General features: G+C 47.3%; 1 protein-coding gene and 1 long non-coding RNA gene across 2 annotated transcripts in view; both read left to right on the top strand.

Moving 5' to 3' along the window:
- Positions 1-17,575, top strand: part of PTPRN2 (protein tyrosine phosphatase receptor type N2) — a 635,649-nt gene that overhangs the window by 514,219 nt on the left and 103,855 nt on the right. The window contains exon 13 of the mRNA XM_077191900.1: positions 15,085-15,297. Within this exon, the coding sequence (XP_077048015.1) occupies positions 15,085-15,297 (213 nt within the window). The remainder of the gene's footprint in view (positions 1-15,084; positions 15,298-17,575) is intronic.
- LOC143696223 (uncharacterized) lies at positions 8,053-11,825 on the top strand. Its single transcript, XR_013185656.1, has 2 exons — positions 8,053-8,149; positions 8,684-11,825. It is a non-coding gene; the product is annotated as an uncharacterized LOC143696223 (long non-coding RNA).

Genomic DNA, 17,575 nt, shown 5'->3' with positions numbered 1-17,575 from the left:
TGTTTTGGGGAACATAGATAGTGGGGTTACAGCCAAGAAATCCCCAGTAGTGTGCCAGTGAAGCTTAGTGGAGACAGGATAATCAATCCCAAATTAGCCAGAGAAACAAAACTATTAAAACCAGTGAATTAGAGATAAAGAGCATCTTCACACACCCTTTCATCAAAAGCATCTTCTCAATTTCCTTGAAGAGCGGAACAGCAGAATTTTAAAATTAGTTTTATTAATTAATAATTAAGCTACAACTCTTAAAACTTCCTATACATGTATGTTTTAAAACAGTGCAATACTTTCAGGCATAGTTTCCTGTTACCTATGAAGTCAGACCCTACAGTGCTTTTTTCCTACCAGCAGGGCTAGGTAGCAGGAAAAGGTGCAAGCTCTGATTGTGGCACACATTTCCTGGCCTCTGAGGTGCCTCTGGGAGAGTTACATTTTCATGCACCAGACAATTGATCCAGGCACCAAGACTGTAGCTCTTCCCTGGATATATTTAAAATCTATCCTGAGATCTCCATGGTGCCTTTGGGAGCTCTGAGGCCAGGACCAGAGGGAGGCTGGAAAGTCTTCCAGATGAAAATTTTCTGTAAGTACTGTTCTCCATTAATTTCCTTGATTTTACAAGGAACTGTAACACATAAAACTTAGGAGCAGATGTGTTGGAGACTGTCTAGTTCATTATGGAAAACTAAATTCTAGACATAGTTTTGGATGGTAAACCCCTAAATTTTCCTGACCTCTGCATCTGAAATAGCTGCATCATAAGTATTACTGACAATTTAAACTTTGATATTGAATTAAGAGAAATCTTTAAAATTTATTGAGAAACTTTTTGTACAAAGTTATCGTAGACAGAGTGATTAGAAGGAGGGAAGAGGCAAGAAGGTCTTTCTTTCAAAGGACTGAGCAAATCACAAAAAAAAAAGTGATAAACAGAACATCTTCTCAGAAATTCTGGCTTTTCCTCTGCAATTAGTGTTGCATGAGAGGCTTGTCAGTGCACGTCTGCTCAAGCTTTGACATGACCCCTCCACTCTTTGCCCTTCTGAAACTCTGACAAAGTTATGGGAATACAGTGATGTAGCTCTTGGTGTCACTTGTAAGACCACAGCTGAAAATGAAAGTTTCTCTTCCTATAAATTGCACCATTGTTCTTCTTTTTCCACTTAAAAAAGAAGACTTCATGATAATCACTTCAAGCACCAAGTGTCTGAGTCCAGGTAAAAGCTCAGGGACCATACCTACATCTACTGGGGATTGACATACCTGTGTCAGTAAAGCAGTGATTCTAAAGTCTTACTGGTTTAACTGGAATTTTGAATTTGAACTCTCTTTTGAAATCAATTGAAAAACTCTGCTGGGAGTGTGTGTGTGCCTCATTAAGTGGAAAACATAGGATAGGTGCTTTTTCATCAACCTTTCTGATTTCATATGTAATCTGAAACTATATATTTAAAGCACATATTTTTAAAATGACTATGGACACATTAATGGTAGCCCACTCTCATTAGCATGCTATCACACATGATTGTTTATCTAGGTTTTATAGCTTGTGGTTGCATAAACTGATGCTGTCACCTTCTTTTTTTTCTGTAGCCAGAAAAGGCAAAATTTTTCAATGTTCTTAAATGCTTGTATGACTCAGAGAAGAAAGGGACTTTCTGAAAGTTATGTAGTCTCTATCCTCCTTCCTAAAAGTGTCAGGATCTTCCTTCTCTTTTTGGTAAGTGTTAATATTTTCAGGATTCTAGTTATATTACAAATGCCACAGACACAGTGCCCACTTGCTTTATTGGCCAAGGGCCTGCTTCCAACGAAGATGGGACATTTTGTCATTTCTTCAGTAGGAGGAGAAAAAGAGGAAAACCCTGGTAAATTGCTTTCTAAAATAGAGAAGTGGGGTGTGAGAGGAGGTGGTGTCTTTATTAGATACAGTGAAAGTACATTTAGGATTTTATTGGGTGTCTGCCATCTTTGCCAAATCATCCATTGAAGCCCAGCTCCAGGACCAGTATTCCTGGTGATATTTCTAATGCTGCTCAGACTTCTACTGTTTCTGTGTGTCACAACAAAGAATCAAGGCTTTTATCAGGGACCCTGAACCAACGGTAGCAGCAACTAGAAATCAAAAATAAAGGGGAGTTCTACCAGTACATGAACTTCAGTTGGCCAGACAGTGCTCTGCAATTCTAACTTTTCTCAAAACTTTGTATACCAGTTTATAGGCTGTCTCCATCCATTTTCATAGAAGGCATTGCTGAATATTCCACAGAGATGGTTGTTCTCTGCAGTCAGAAATGGAAGGTCAGTGCCAAAAGCAACTCAGTGGGACTGTATGAAGCACATAAGAACTTTGTAAACAGTCTGCTTCAGAACCTTAAACTATTTATAAAAGCATTTTATTAATTTAAATTTATAATGCAAACAATTTAAAGCTAATAAAAATGTTCTAACATCAGATTGAGGTAGGTTGGAAGTGAATTTGGATCAATATAATGAAGAACAATTTTCTAACATAATCTATGTTTGTCCTGAGGCTACCAGTATTAGGAGATAAGATAGAAAGAGCAATATCTGTGTCAAAGGCAGAAAAAACACATCTTGATTTCAGATCTCCTTCAGATTTGCAGCACTAGCTACTATTCTGAAAATACTTTCTCGTAGTTAAACTGTACTGGTTTGTTTTCATCTCAGGAAAGAAGAAACAAACACCCTTTCCATTATGATATTAAAATTGCACTTTAACAAACTCATCTGCTGATGTTACAGTAGAGAAAACTGATACCTCCCAGTTCTCTGAATTCTTGGCACATACAGTACTGATGCATAAAAGGAGTCCAGCATTTCAATGATAGCCACATTTTGTTATAACAAGATCACAGCGTAAAATCATGCATTTCTCATCATGTTTTGCCATTAAACATGTTTGAAGTTGGCATTTTTATAGAAGCTTCTTAACGAGGCTTTCATAATAATAGTATTTAGTCTCATGTTATAACAGATTAATATTTTTATCTATATTCTGTGAATATAAACCTAATCACAATGGAATTAAAGTTTCAATAGTGCAATTTAATTTTTTTGGTGAAATACGAATTTACATAAATCCTCACTCTGAAAACATTTGCTATTGTGTTCCAGGTGCTATTCTGATTGGTTCTGTTGATTTGTATTTGATTTCTTAAAATGAAGGGTGCAGGATTGGGCCCTACAAAGACACTCAAAATGTTCTGTATAAAGCACAGGTTTCAAAACACCTGCTGTGACTCCTAAGGTGTTTTCAAAGTTTCTGTTCAATATTGCGTTTTCCTTCATCTGATGCTGCTGCTCAAATATTTGAAGGATAGAATTATTACTGAATTAGGTAGAATTATACTTATTTTTTTATGTAGCTACTAATCAGACTCCTCTGCTTTGTCCTGTGCTTTATCTTGAGAAAGAGGTGCACCTGCAAATCTAGAACACATCAGCTTTAATTAAATTGAATATTAAAAATGCAATTTTTCCACTGGTCTTGTAATATTTTGTTAGTGGATCAGTAAGCATCACAGGCAAGTGGATCAGAGCGATCCAACAGCTTTGGGTTTTTTTAAGTTACCTGGAAAAAATGTAATACAGTAAAATCTTTATTTGTTTAAAAAGTCTATAAATTCATCCAGTTTTATCTTACTAATTACCTTTATAAGCAATACATTATCAAGATGCCACTTTTACAGGGCTACATCAGCCCCCTGGAAGACTGAACTGACCTTTTCAGAGTGTTGGACCTCACTTCACTAATGGGAACCCCCAAACATTTCTGCATCTCTTTCCTATTTAAAAATAAACAGTCAAGAGGGCCAATGTGAACAGAGAAGTAATCAAGAGGAAAATTTGCATCAGAGTTTGTTTTGATGAAGCATAGAACTATTTTATTTATTGAAACTGTATTAATGTAATTAAAATAAATGGAAAATGCACTCTTTACTTAATTAATATTTTAAGCTGTCTCTGAAGAATAGTATGCAGCTTGAATTTAGTTATCATTTTTAAACTGCAAGACAGATTAATTAGATTCAAATCTTAGCCAGAATGAAATAATTTTCTTAATAAAGCTAAGAGCTCTAGAATTTGCTAGTAGAATGTGTCTGTTGTTGATCTTCACAGATGAGCATGAGAAGACATAAAACTCAGTGGAGTCTAGTGGTTAAAATTCTGCCAACTCTTCTTTTAAATTATGGTCCTAGATATTGGTTTTATTTATAAGAAATGTGTAGTGTTTTCAAGACATGAGAATTCTGCCTCTTTCTTAATACATGTATTCCTAAAGTTAAAGTAATTTAAATGCACATGGTATAGGAAGTTAATATTTGGAAAAAATGTTTTGTTCATCAGAATGAAGGAAATTCAACTTTGATTTCAATATCCACATGAACAGAAAATCTATGGAAAATCCTCTACAACGTATTTGGATCTGTATTTAATGAGCAAGGCTCCAAAGGATAACTGATAAACAAAACAACAAATGAGATTAAATGGTGTTTTAGCTTTATCATACATGCTTTAAAAGAATGAAAATCTATTTCATGCTGTGCATTGTGCATGCTTTGCAGAATGAAGTGGCTAAACCTAGAAGTGCAGATAGATCTGTAGTCAGAAATCAAGGCAAAATGGTCAGTGTGGCTTTCTGTGCCCAGTTATGAAGAACACATTTTTAGGGAGTCCTGACTAACACTGGTGGTTCTCAGGCAAGAGTTTTGTTCTGTGCAAAAATGGGAATATGTTTCAGCATCATTCTCACTGAAATTGCAAGATTTAGAATATTTTGAGTTTAGGCATAGTTCAAACACAGCTCTTGAATTTGGATGAATGTTAATGTGAATCTTCAAAATACCGGTATTTTTAGATGCGCTAAACCCAAAGAAACTGTCTCAAAGTCATTTATACTTTCAATGTCAACTTTTTTTTCTGAGAAAAAGACATGAAACTTTCTAGAAATTTTATAATGAAATGCTGCTGATGACAGAGGTTTTTTGTTTTCCCATTTTTTAATTAATTAAATCATATAAGAAAATTTATCAGTAAGTCAATTCACAGATACGTGACAAACAATTCTATAGATACTTTAAAACAGATTTTAAATTTAAAATGAGTAAACAATTGAAAATTATTTCTTCTCTGTCTCAACACTGTCTACATTTTTAATGAATAACACATTAAACAATCTATGTTTAAATAATTTCTCCCTGTGACATAACCCTCACAAGTATCTATGATTACTTTAAAGGTCATATTTAGAATGGGATAAAAGCAATGAAAATTACATAAACGTGAAAAGTTTTTTAAATTTCACCACAAATTTCTCAAAATCTCACTGTTAAAAAAAAAAGCCCTAGTATTTAACTAGTATTTTGCTGTCTCTTGACACCTGGCCAGTCAAATCCATGTTCAACCCATTCAGCACCTGACAGTTCTGAAAAGATCCAAGATTTTTCCAGGAAATGTTAACGACTATATTTTCAAATACTAAATACAAACTACAAAGCTAATGGAAGTATTTATCAGTTTCAGACAGTTCATTAGAAGGATCAATATGCAAACACACGTGTCCTTTTAATGAAATCACTTGGTGGGTTCATTTATCTTTCAACTTAAGCAATTCAGGTTAGTGAGCAGCTTATGTATGCTCTGGCTCTTCCGGGGGCAGGAGAACATCAGACTGAGAGGGTCCTCTCAGCATGACAGACTGACAAAGCAATGCTTTCACACCGAGCAATACAAACGTGGCTGAGGAAATGTTTGGAGAAGCCAAATTTGTGTGAATCTGTGGGACTGTGAAGGATTTTGCATGAGCAGCAGCCAGGTGAGGAGTACCTCTCCTGCCTGGAAACCTTCTTTTCAGAAATGGTGGCGATGCAAAGAGCATCTTCCTCGTCCTGGAATGGGAAGGCTAGGTGTGGGTGAGATGTTAGTAGGGGTGAGCCCATGGCACAACCACTCTGCACTTTCAGGACCCGGCAGAACGACGGTGTACAGGGGGATGGTGATGACATTTCGGTGCTGTCCTGCAAGTTTAAGTGAAGTGTCGCTCTGGGGCGGGGCGGGGATGCTCTGGGAACTCAGGCGGCCCTTGCCCTTCCTTGGCACCCCGCACAGGTGCATGTCCCTTACCCAGGTGCCGGCTGCCGAGGGGTGCTGGAAGGAGGAAAAGGGGGCAAAGGAATTGCTACACGGCGCTAATGCGGTGTCCCCGGGCCAGCCGCGGGGAGCCAGGGCCAGCCGGGAAGGCAAAGCCCGCCGGGGCCGGGCAGCGACAGTGACCGGGACAGCAGGGGTGTGGGGTACGGGTGGCCATGCCATGCCATGCCATGCCATGCCATGCCATGCCATGCCATGCCATGCCATGCCATGCCATGCCATGCCATGCCATGCCATGCCATGCCATGCCGTCCCGTCCCTCACACTGCCTCCTCCGCACCGTCCCACCGCGGGGGACGTGGCTGGGGAAGGGTCGGGTCCCTGCCGAGGGGACGGGTGTGCAGTGCCCGGCTGGGGTCCCTGCCGAGGGGACGGGTGAGCAGTGCCCGGCTGGGGTCCCTGCCGACGGGAGGGGTGTGCAGTGCCCGGCTGGGGTCCCTGCCGACGGGAGGGGTGTGCAGTGCCCGGCTGGGGTCCCTGCCGACGGGAGGGGTGTGCAGTGCCCGGCTGGGGTCCCTGCCGAAGGGACGGGTGAGCAGTGCCCGGCTCGGGACGGTTCTGCCCGGGAGCAGCCGCCGCCGCTCGGGCCGGGGCAGGCCGGGGCACAGCGGCCGCCGTGGCGTGGGGGCGGGACGGCTGGGGAGGAGAAGAGGAAGGGAAAGGGAAAAGGGAAGAGGAAGGGGAAAGGGAAAGGACTGCCCCCTCCACGGACAGAGGAGAGCCGGCTCTGCCCTGGCTGCCGTCCCCAGCCGCAGTGACAGCGGGAAACAATGGGGACAGGGAAGCGGGAGGGCTGTCCACCGGCGGGGGAAGGGAGATGGAAGGGACCTGCCACCCCCGCCCGGCAGCCTCCCTGCCGCTCCCCGCCGCTCCTGTCCCGCTCCCGCAGCCGGGGCACTTGGTGGGCAGATGCTGGTGAGGGGGGGCAGCAGCGTGTTTGCCGGCGGCATGCGGGAATTTGAGGAGATGGGGAAGACTGCAGGGTCCCTTTCGTTACAAGGGTCGGTGCTGCCCCGGGAGCGTGGCTCTGCCTGGGAGTTAGGGGTGCGCAGCGCCGGGCACGGCACGGCCCCGCTCGCCCGAGCAGTGCCTGTCGCTGTTTATCGAGCTGGACGGACTTCGTTACTGTCCCGGGGCTGGTCGGAACACACTCCTCCCTCCTAATTTCTTGTGTCATTTGGAGAACGAGGACGAGAGGGGAGAAAGTTTGGATCTTCTTTGCTTGGCAATGTGTAGATTTTTTTCTTTTTTTGAGGAAAGTCTTTTCAGGAAGAAGCGTTATGGGCTCCTTTGCCGTATTGTGATGCAAATGATTTGTAGCTTTTCCTTGCTGTCCTTGTTTGATTTTATTTTTGGCTTTCTGTCATTGTTCTACCCTCCACTTCCATCTTGCAAGAGAGACACCAAGAAAAAAAAAAAAAGGAAAATAAAAAGAAAAAGATGGGGGAGGGTACGCGTAAAAAATCAACCAAAGGGAAAAAAAAAAAAACGCACATCCACAACAGAAACCCCAAACAGCTTTTCCAAATGAGTGACACAGCCCGTGTCCATTCATCGCCGCACTCCGGCGAAGGGTTTCTGCACAGCCCAGACCTCCTTAGCCAATTGCTGCCAGCAACATGTGGAGGGGAGGCATCGCTATAGCAACCGGTGGATGGGCCATGTGCGGCAGCCGGCAGGGGCTGCGAGCAGCCCGATATAAGGAGGGCAGCGCCGGGGCGCGCCGGCATCCTCCGCCCGCGCCCCGCGGGGACCACCGGGCCGCCCGGGGCCGCCGCCTGCCCCCGCCGCACCGCGCTGGGAGGCGGCTGCGGGCTGCGAGGGGCGATTGTGCTGGCCGCCGCCTTTGTCTGCGCTGAGGAGGGGCGGGGGGGAGAGGGGGAAGTTTTGGCACCGGAGGAGGATTGCTAGAGCCCGCCGAGGTGCGCCGACCCCTCGCAGAGAGGGGCCCGTCCCGGCACGCCGGCAGCAGGTACATGCGGCGGGGGACGGGCTGGGGGGAGCGCCCGCGGCTCTCGAGGCGGCCCGGCGGGGACTCGGGAGAGCCTTGTGCGCGGCGTGGGCAGCGGGGGCGGCCGGGATGGATGGGGCAGCCGCTGCCGCCGGCCGGGGCCGGGCCGGTGTCCGCGGAGCAGCGCGGGCGGACGGAGGGCTCTCTTTGCCTCCCTGCGTGCCCCCGGCCCAGCGCAGCCCCGGGGATGCCCCCGGCGCGGGGCCGTCGAACAGGCGCGGGCGGAGCGGGCAGCGGGCCCGGCGGGGCGAGGATGAGAGTGTTCCCGGCTCGGGGCTCGAGGACGGGACCCCGCGGGGGCTGCGGGCGTGCGGCCGCGGAACCCCGTCCCCCGGGTGGGGACGGCCGAGGGACCCGGCCCGGCTCCCTGCGAGACGGGGCGGCTGCTCCGCCGACGGACCCGCCGGCGCTTGCCAGCATAACCGAGAGCTGGCTCGTTTGCTGGCACTTGGCTGTAAGGGCGCCTTATCTAATCCCTGAATTATGTGCCTTCAGCATCAGCATTAGATCAGCGCTGGCGCTGCGGCTCGTGTTTCCCTTGCTAGCTGAAGATATTTGATTAAACTCGGCTATCGCTGACCGACCTCTTGGCTCGGGCTCTGACACTCTGTGACTTAGACCTGCCGAGTCCCTCTCTTTCGCGGTTTTACTCCGGCTAACAAAGCCTGGGCTGCGGAGGAAAACCTGCTTCCTGGTGCACCCACTCTGCTGCTTTGCCCTAACTGCCCCCGAGTCCTTAGAGACGGGGATCGAAGTTTCTTCACCGTCGTTTCTTCGCCGTCTCCGCGCCCTCCTCTTCTTGCTGCCACCTCAGAGGTGCACTGTGCGGCTTCGGACAGGATGGGCCGTGCTCCTCCGTCTCCGACTCACCTACCTCTTCCACAGGCATGGATGTGGCTGTCCGGTTTCCTGAGTTGTGTCTTATCCCTGCACCGTCTCAGTGATGCTGTAGGCTTTTGTGCTTTACTCTGTACCTAACTGCTGACTTTAAAAAATACCCAGATGCTCATGAACATCTTGAAGCTCATTGAATTTCCTCTTTCACAACCTTACTCCTTCCATGCCACAAACTTCTTCAGGGTGCTTGGACATTCTGGCATTTCAATACCACCTTGTAGTGGGATTCAGAATAATAGCTCTTATTTCTTGTAACTCTAACCAGAAACTTCACTTCTGTTTGCCTTTAGGAAGCCAGAAGAAAATATCTACCATTGATCAAGGGATCTTTGAACTCAGTGAATTCTTGATTGTATTCAGTCATTGTTCATGGTATTAATCCTACTAAAAGGTATAGAGACGCTCCAGAGTGCTTTGTGGTGTTGAAGGTTGTGGAAAGATCATTGTACCCCTACAGATGAATAGATCTGTGGCTTTTGCAGTGACCTTTCTCAGTGATTTGAATAAGCTGCAGTTCCCAGAAATCCATCTGCCTTTTGTGTTTGTCGATTTGTCTAATCTTTCCAACCCCTAAAAGAAGCAAAAAGTACCTTCCCATCCGATTTCATCCTCCCGAGTAAAAGCATTAAATTGACCTCGTTTCAGGTGATGAACTGACATTTGCTGAAAGTGATCCTGGCATCAGGTGAGCTTTCCGGGGAGAGAAGGAGGGGGTGTGAGCAGGGAGTCAGAAGGTAGCAGCCCTAGAAATCTCTCAGTAACTCCAAAGATAGTATTTAAAACACCAACAAGTAGCCTGGTCCAAACAGCTTGGGAGTGCCGTGCTGAACACAAGGGGTGTTACACGCACAAAAGGTGAACATCCCCAGGCCCTGCTGCCCCAGCCTAACCTGACTGGCAGCACAGGAGGGGAGGAGGCACAGCTACCAAAGCTGGGGGAGATGCTGCTGTCCCTTCCGTTTTGTTTTCTTACTTTATGAAAGGTAAAAAAATCTTCTCTGTAGCTTTTCTGGGGACAGATTATGGTAGCCAGCCTCCTCCTGACGTAAAGTGTTTCTCTGGTTTTCTAGTAACCTATCAAAACTTAACCAGCAGAGTGTATCAACCTGTGTCTCAGATAACCTCTGGGAGAGGGAAATTACTAGAAGTGAATTTAAGTTTAGATTTATATAAATGAGCAGACATACAGGGATGTGTGTATACATACATATGAAGACACACACAGACACATTATATATATACACACCCACACACATCCATCCCTTTCTTCACGCTTTCTATATAAGGAAATAATACGCATATCCTTTATACTTTCGTGTAATGTCAGTGGCTGCAACTGTTAGCACAGGATATTCCTTAGAAAACAAACAAACAATGAACCAAAACTTATTTTAGAGAAGTTTATTTTTAAGACTAATGATTTTCTTGTAGAATTCTTTTTTCTGCCTAGGTACTTTTTTCCCTCCTTGAATGGCATATTTGCAAGTACAATTTCATCTGCACAGAGGAACAATAGCTTTCAGTTGCACAAAGGATTTCTCCCACCCTGAATCCAAACCACAATGCCTCTTGCTCTGATAATAGCTTCTGAAAAGATTTTGTAATGCACAGAATTAATACATGATTATTTCCGCCTCACTTCTCTCATTTATTAGATTCTATAGTGAATTCCAAATTAAAAATAGCACCTCTTGAGTTTCTTAACGTTCTAATATTTTGAAACAAATCATATTCTGAAGTTCCTCTTTTTGCCCATATTTACTAAGAAATCTTCCATTTTTTATTATTGTTCAGAAACAAAGCTGTGTAATATAAATGTAAAAATCGAAGCATGCAAAAACTGTGAAAAAATGATAATGTTGAGTTGTTTAAAAATTAATTGTAGTGATTTTTTCCATTGCTAACTGGAAGAGTGGCCAGGTGCAGTAACTGGCAAATTGGGTTTGAAATCTTTTTAAATTTATGAAGCAAAACAAAACCTCAACTTCAGTTAGAATTTTGCAAGGACCAGAATCATGCCCTATGTCCTAAAATAAATAATGAAGTGTAATTCTGCTGAGGCATCTGGATGGTGAGCTCCAACATCACTGCATGGGGAGCTCCTCTCTGCTCTTACAAAGACTTTCTCCAACACTTCCAGCTTAGGTGTGAGAACTTATTTACATGAAAGCGTACATTAAATATTTACTGACATTTGCCTGGAATTCGTTTGAAATGTCGACTGTTCTGCTGCATCATGGGATGACACCGCGGAACGGGACGCTGCTCTTTGATTAGAACAGTGATTTGTGACTCCAGTGTTATGGCTGCTCTAGTTAATGACTCACTTTTGGGTGTATATAAAATGTGTTCTGTCGAGGGACCGGGAAAGCCTACATGAGATCAGACGCTAAGAATTTTCTTTCCTCTTAAAAAACCCACAGACCCTCACAGAAACAGTGTGCTTCAAGTAAACACTGTGTGTGTTAGGTGTGCTGTTGTTCTTTGCTTTCTAGCATTTAAGCAAGTCGGGCTGTTTCAAAGCAAGGCTGGATGAACACCTCCAAAGCCTCTTCATTCAGATTCACTTTCTAAGCCATTCATTTAGGAATTAGTTGTTTTTCCTTCATTGGGACTTCATTGATACTCCACACTTTTCGAAGGAGAAAATCATTCAGAGGAATGTCAATATATTCTGTTATGTGCAGTTTAAAAAATGCATACTTACATGTAGCTGAGTTTAATATTTAATTGCGTGTAATTTATGTGGTCTATTTATTTGTTAAGCCTTGGGTGGGGAGGTAATTTGTTTTTCTTGTTATGCAATAGCTATTGTTCCCCTTCCACCCCAGGCACACGCACCATGGCACACGCACCACGGCAGCCCCAACCAGCACAGGGAGAGGTGTTCTGCTTTAAAAGACATCCGACTGTAAATGTCAAATTCATAAATATTTAAACACTTTTCTTTCAATTTCAAGTCAAGGCTGACAGGACGCCTCTAATTAACCCTGGGCTCCGTTTCAGGCTGGGGCCTTATTGCAGGGAAGAATCAGGGGGTTAGGCGAGGTGGGGAAATCTGTGCTCTTGGTTAGAGGCAGCGGGGGCGGCTGGGGGGAGAGGTGGGAGGAGGAAGGAGCTGGTAACTAACACGTCGGATTAATTTTTACCCGTTTCATAATGTGATGTTTGGTCATCGAGCAGGATGAAAGGGCAGCGGGTTCCTCCAGCTGCCTTGGGGACAGTGGGGGCTGTGTCCTGATGGGACGTACTTGGGGGACCGGGCTACCCTCTGCGGTTCCGGGTGTCCCCAGCCCGGAGTCCAGGGACGCCGCCGATGCGCGGCGCGGAGTTGGAGCGGGAGCCGGGCGATGGGGCTTTGCCGCCGGCCGCACCCGGCGCTTCCTGCGGGACGGCGTGGGGGCATCAGCCGCTGGTTCCCCCCGGGGGCGGCGTGGGGGCTGGCCGAGGTGGCCCGGAGCACCAGCCCCCCGCAGGCAGGCAGGGGAGAGCGCAGTCTTCCGGGCCCCGACGGCAGCGGCTCTGGAGCTGCTCCCCGTGAGGCGGGAGGGAGGACAGGGATGGGAGAAGGGCCGGCGGCTCCGCGGCAGAGCCCCTCTCCCTTCCCCTTCGGCGGATCCGACGTGGCGGGCGCCGCCGGGCAGCGGGGAGCGGCCGTGCCCCTTGCCCTTGGCCCTGCCCTCCGGCCGCGGGGCCTCCAGCTCCTCCCGGGGCACGGGGGTCGGGGCAGGCGTGGGCGCCGCTCCCCCTGGACGTGCGGGGGCTTTGCAAGCCCTCGCTTGCTGGAAGCCTGTCACAAGGGGCAGGGCTACACACACTCCCCCAGGGCAGACGCCTGCCGAGGGGTACAACGCCGAACGCCCCACGGAAGGTTTCTAACTCTTCCCCGTGCTTCAGGCTCCCGAGTACAGCTGTACGCTGAGAATATGTAGGGGGGACTCTTCGAGCAATTCTTTTGTCAAGGGCAGCTAGCTCCGGGAGGGCAGCCCCGGATTTGCGGGGAAAACTGCCTGGCGAAGTTGGAAGCAACATCTAAAATAGCTCTAACTCCAGCGGGAGAAAGAGCCTGCCGCCCTTTCTCTTCTGCATGTTTACTCAGAGCTTTTGACAGCACTCTGTCAGCATCATTGTCATCGTTTCTCTCGCATAGCCCTTTCCCCGTGTGCTTGGTGCGGTTCTGTCACACGGCACCCGGAGAAAAGAAATCGTTTAAAACCGTGGTAGAGATGGCAGAGAAGTAAGGCTCAGGAGCAGTGCCCGAAGCTGCCCCCCAGCCTCTTTCCTCCCGTCGGTGCCCCGGAGCCCAGCCGGGGGCCGCCCGATGAGCGGGGCCGGCCCGCGGGGGACTCCGGGGGTGCGGGGCTTGTCCCTGCCCGGCTGATGGGGGGCAAACACCGCGGCGACAAGGATTAACGTCCCGGGGCGCAGCGCTCGGCGAGGGGGCGCCGGCACTTCGGCGGGAGCCGCCTATTGAGATGCAGATTGCGACCCTTGGCCCCGGGGGGACGGGGCCTTTCAGGGAGATGCTAACGGCAGAACGCAGCAGCCCTTTACCCCCCCGGGGCCCAGGCGGCTGCCGTCGGTGCTGCCCCTCCCGCTGCCCCCCGCCCGCTGCGGGCCGAGGGCGCGCTCCCCGGGGGCAGCCGGGGCAGGTGCCCGGCTGGGGCCGCGGGGGCGGTGGCGAGGAGGCGGCCCCGGATCCCCCCGCGGCCGGGGCGGGGTGGGGTGGGGGTGCAGCCCCCTCCTCCTGGTGGCTGTTGGGATTTGGAGGAGGGGCCGTGCAGGGGAGGGGAGGCGGCGGGCGCGGCGGTGGCTGCGCGGACGGACGGACGGACGGACGGCACATGGCCGGTGGCCGCGGCGAGCCCTGTGCCCGCCCCCCGCCGGGGCGCACGGACCCGCGATCCTCCTCCGCGCGGCGCATCCAGGCAGGAAAATCCGGGAGTCTGACTGAACCTGCATTTCCATTAACTCAGCCTCAGCCCCGGCTAATCCGCAGCACTGAAGGCAAGGAGGCTAATTAATGACAAGCTTTTACAGTCAAGACCAGCGATAATTGCTTTGGTGGCCTTTATGATTACAAGATAAAAATGGACCGGGCCTGACATAAGAGCCACTGTGTACACTGCAAGACAGGAGGAAATTAAGAGCTGGCTAGCTGAATACGGAGCAGAAAATTACTAATAGAGGAGAGATAATGAATAGGCCGGCTAGGCATTCATGGGGAAAAATCCATTTTGTTACCACGCGAAATTAGGTGGTGGAAAGGAGTTTGCTAATTGTTCTCGTCTTGTAGCAACCAGGACTGAGGCAGGGGCGTGCTTTTCAATTCATTTCCCTGGTAATTGTGAAAGGGGGAATGCAGGCCAAATGAGTCTTGCTGCAATTTGCGCGCCTGGTCTTTTCATTTTCATGTTGCGTTTTTAATTGTTGCTAATATAGGTTATAATGAAGCTAATGAGGGGAAATTATTGTACAACTTTTTAGCACATGGAGACAAGTGAAATGCACTAGAAGGATTCTCTCCTATTGCTGCAAAAATAATAGTAATCTGGAGGAGTTTGGAACTATCGGGGTTTTTTTAAGCCGCTTCCCTCTACAACAGACAAAAGGAAGGATCACCACCTACTTTTTTTTTTTTTCCTGTGTTTTATTTTTCACTAAGAAAAAAAAAAAAAAACAATACCGGATTTTCCCTTGCTGCGCCCCTCGCAGCCGCTGGCCCTCGGTGCGGTGCGAGCGGGGCGCGGAGCCGCGGGCGCTCCGCGGTGCTTGCGCGCATCCCGCGGGTCCGCCTCTCGGTCGTTAAGTGCGAGCTGCCGGAGGGGAGGGCACGGAGCGGGGCACGGCAGCGGTCCTGTCCCTGTCCCTGTCCCTCCGTTTGCCTCCCTCCCCGGCCGAAAGTTAGGGCTGCCGGGTGTTCCCCCCGACGGGATCCCCCCTCCGCGCTGCTCCGCGACCGCGCAACTCAGGCGCTGCCTCTCTCTCCTTCCCTGCAGAAAAGCAACGTCCCGCCGCTCGCGCAGCGCGGGGAAGAGGCACAGTCCGCGAAATTCCTCCTCCTCACCCTCCTCTCCCTCGCCTGCATCGCCGGGGTCCTGGCGGCGTCGGGGGTCGCCTACTGCCTCCGCCACCGCGCCCACCACCGCCTGAAGGAGAAGCTCTCGGCCCTGGGGGCTGACGCCGGCTCCGATGCGCCCGCTGCTTACCAGGTAAGGACCGAGCTCTCCTCCCCCGGCCCTGCCCCGCTGCCCCGCAGACCCCCGGGGGGGCCCTTCTCGCCTTGGGAGTCGCGGGGGTGGGTTTGTTTCCGACGCTTCCCCCCCCGCCCCCGTTCCATTCATAGTCCCGCGGATTCGGTGTAGCAGCTTTTTACTACTGGGTATTAATCTTGGCTATTCTGGTAGCTGCTGTAAATTCGTGCCTAATTAGAAGCATTAAAAAAAAAATCCAGCCCTTGCCATTGAAATTCTCAGAAAAATAACATTAATATCCATAATCTGTCACCCCTGCCACTATTAATAACGAAAAATCTTTAACATTTATGAGGAATGGATTGCACGGTTATCTGAAGATGTCTCTCTTTTTGAGTAATCGACTTCTTCAAGGTCTGATATGAAAAGAGCCTTTGACCCGATCTGTTGCCACCTTCTGCCATTATTCAGATAAAATGAAATCTAATGCTGATAGATGGGAGGTAAACCAGGACTGGTTCTAGGAGAACAATGATAGCAGATGTGTACCCAGTAATGCTGGAGGACTGTACTCAGCTTCTCGGAAATAAATCAGAAACCTCCAGCTTTCTCTTTCAGTTTCAAAAGTATTGGGTGGAGAGACACTGCATCTTCCTGAAGTTTGTTTTAGATCAAATGGCACTTATTTCTTGGTGTGTTATTGGTGTGGTAGTGCATGTGTTATGGTCATATACCAGACAGCCCTGGTCTGCCACCCAAAATATTTGGAGTGTGACCAGGAAAAAGAATCTGAGAATGTGTAAACATTGTCTCTGTAGTATCTCTGTCTATTGTGCACCCATACGGCCTCGCTAACAGCACTTTTTTGTCAAGTTTTATTTTACTTTCTTGTTCTGCTTAGGATCAGACATTCTGGCCTTTCTGTATCCTGGAGCTGAGATAGATTTAAATTGGCAGCTGAGAGTATTATGGGGATAAACTCATATTTCCTCACAAAGTTTGGGTCTATCTGTACCTCTTAGATATTAAAGATGTAATGCATTAAGTATATTTCCACAGACTGGGTCTAGAGAGAATTAAGTACAGAATAATAAATATGAATGTTTCTGTAACAGTTAGTATCTTCAGGAATGGTTTTGGTTTTCACTTTTAAAGAAATGTTTACTTTAAAAAAAAAATCATTGGGTCACATCTTTGCATTTAATGACTTCCAAAGCAAGACAGAGTGAGAGCAAGAGCATTTCCTGTAGACAAAAAAAAAAGGAGTGTTCTCTGGGATTAAGTGTGAACAAAACAGCAGTTTATCAGTTTTGTTGGCCAGTGAGACTGTGCCCATAAATATTTTTGTTTGATTTTGATAGGTGACTTGCTGTTGGCTTATTTAAAGCACAGGAGCAATAGGTAGGCTTTTTCTTCCGTTAATTGTGAATACAGGAATTCTTAATTTTTTTGAAAAGCCCTCCAGGTTCCAAAACCACACTTGAAACTGAATTTCTGATAATTAACAGGACAATCTTCCTACTGACAGCTCTAATTAATAGTATCTGTAATTAAAATCGTGCCCTTCCAGCAGGAAAATTGTTTGAATTTCTTGGAGTGACCTTTTTTGCCATTTCTCCTGGGAGTGTAGTGGTTGATATTGATTTTATAATGAGCTCGGTTTGTTTAATAAGGATCTGTAATCCAGACATTAAATGAAATATGTGCTTCCTTTTTTCTTCACAGATTTATATATATTTTAAAATCTTCATGTTTAAATCTAAGAGTGACATTTTCTGTTTTGAAAACAACAACAATGCTTTGAGGTTGCTGCTCAGTTTTTCAATAGCAAGACTGTATTAATATTCTTTGTTCCTGACCTCTGGGCCTGGTCCTAACCACCTGACTTCTTAAACAGTTCCATTGGGTTTTCAGGAGAACTGTACTCATGAGTGGGAGGAAGAATGTTTTTCCTTAAAAACAAAGGTTTCTAAGAGCTTGGCTCTCCACCCATGGAAGTAAATGGGAATTCTGCCATTTGTTTCAATGGCAGCAGTAGAAAGTCCTAGTATAGGCAGTCAGACTGCTCAGGCAGTTTTGATGCTGCTAGGTAGCATTTTATCAAAATGAATCACTGTGCCTGGGTCTGTATATAATAAACTATTCACGTGGATTTGAAGGGTTGAGCCCTATTCACATTGTCAGAATCACCTTACGTTGAGCTGTGTTAAGTGTAATGGATATCTGCTGTGATGCATGTTTTGGATAACATCAATTAGGTCTCAGAAGGGCATCTGCTATCTTTTTTCTCATCTTC

The sequence above is a fragment of the Agelaius phoeniceus genome, chromosome 1 (assembly GCF_051311805.1).
Source record: "Agelaius phoeniceus isolate bAgePho1 chromosome 1, bAgePho1.hap1, whole genome shotgun sequence".
In the NCBI taxonomy this organism is placed as follows: Eukaryota; Metazoa; Chordata; class Aves; order Passeriformes; family Icteridae; genus Agelaius; species Agelaius phoeniceus.
The sequence above is the reverse complement of the archived record's forward strand: the minus strand, read 5'-3'. Positions and strand labels throughout refer to the sequence as shown.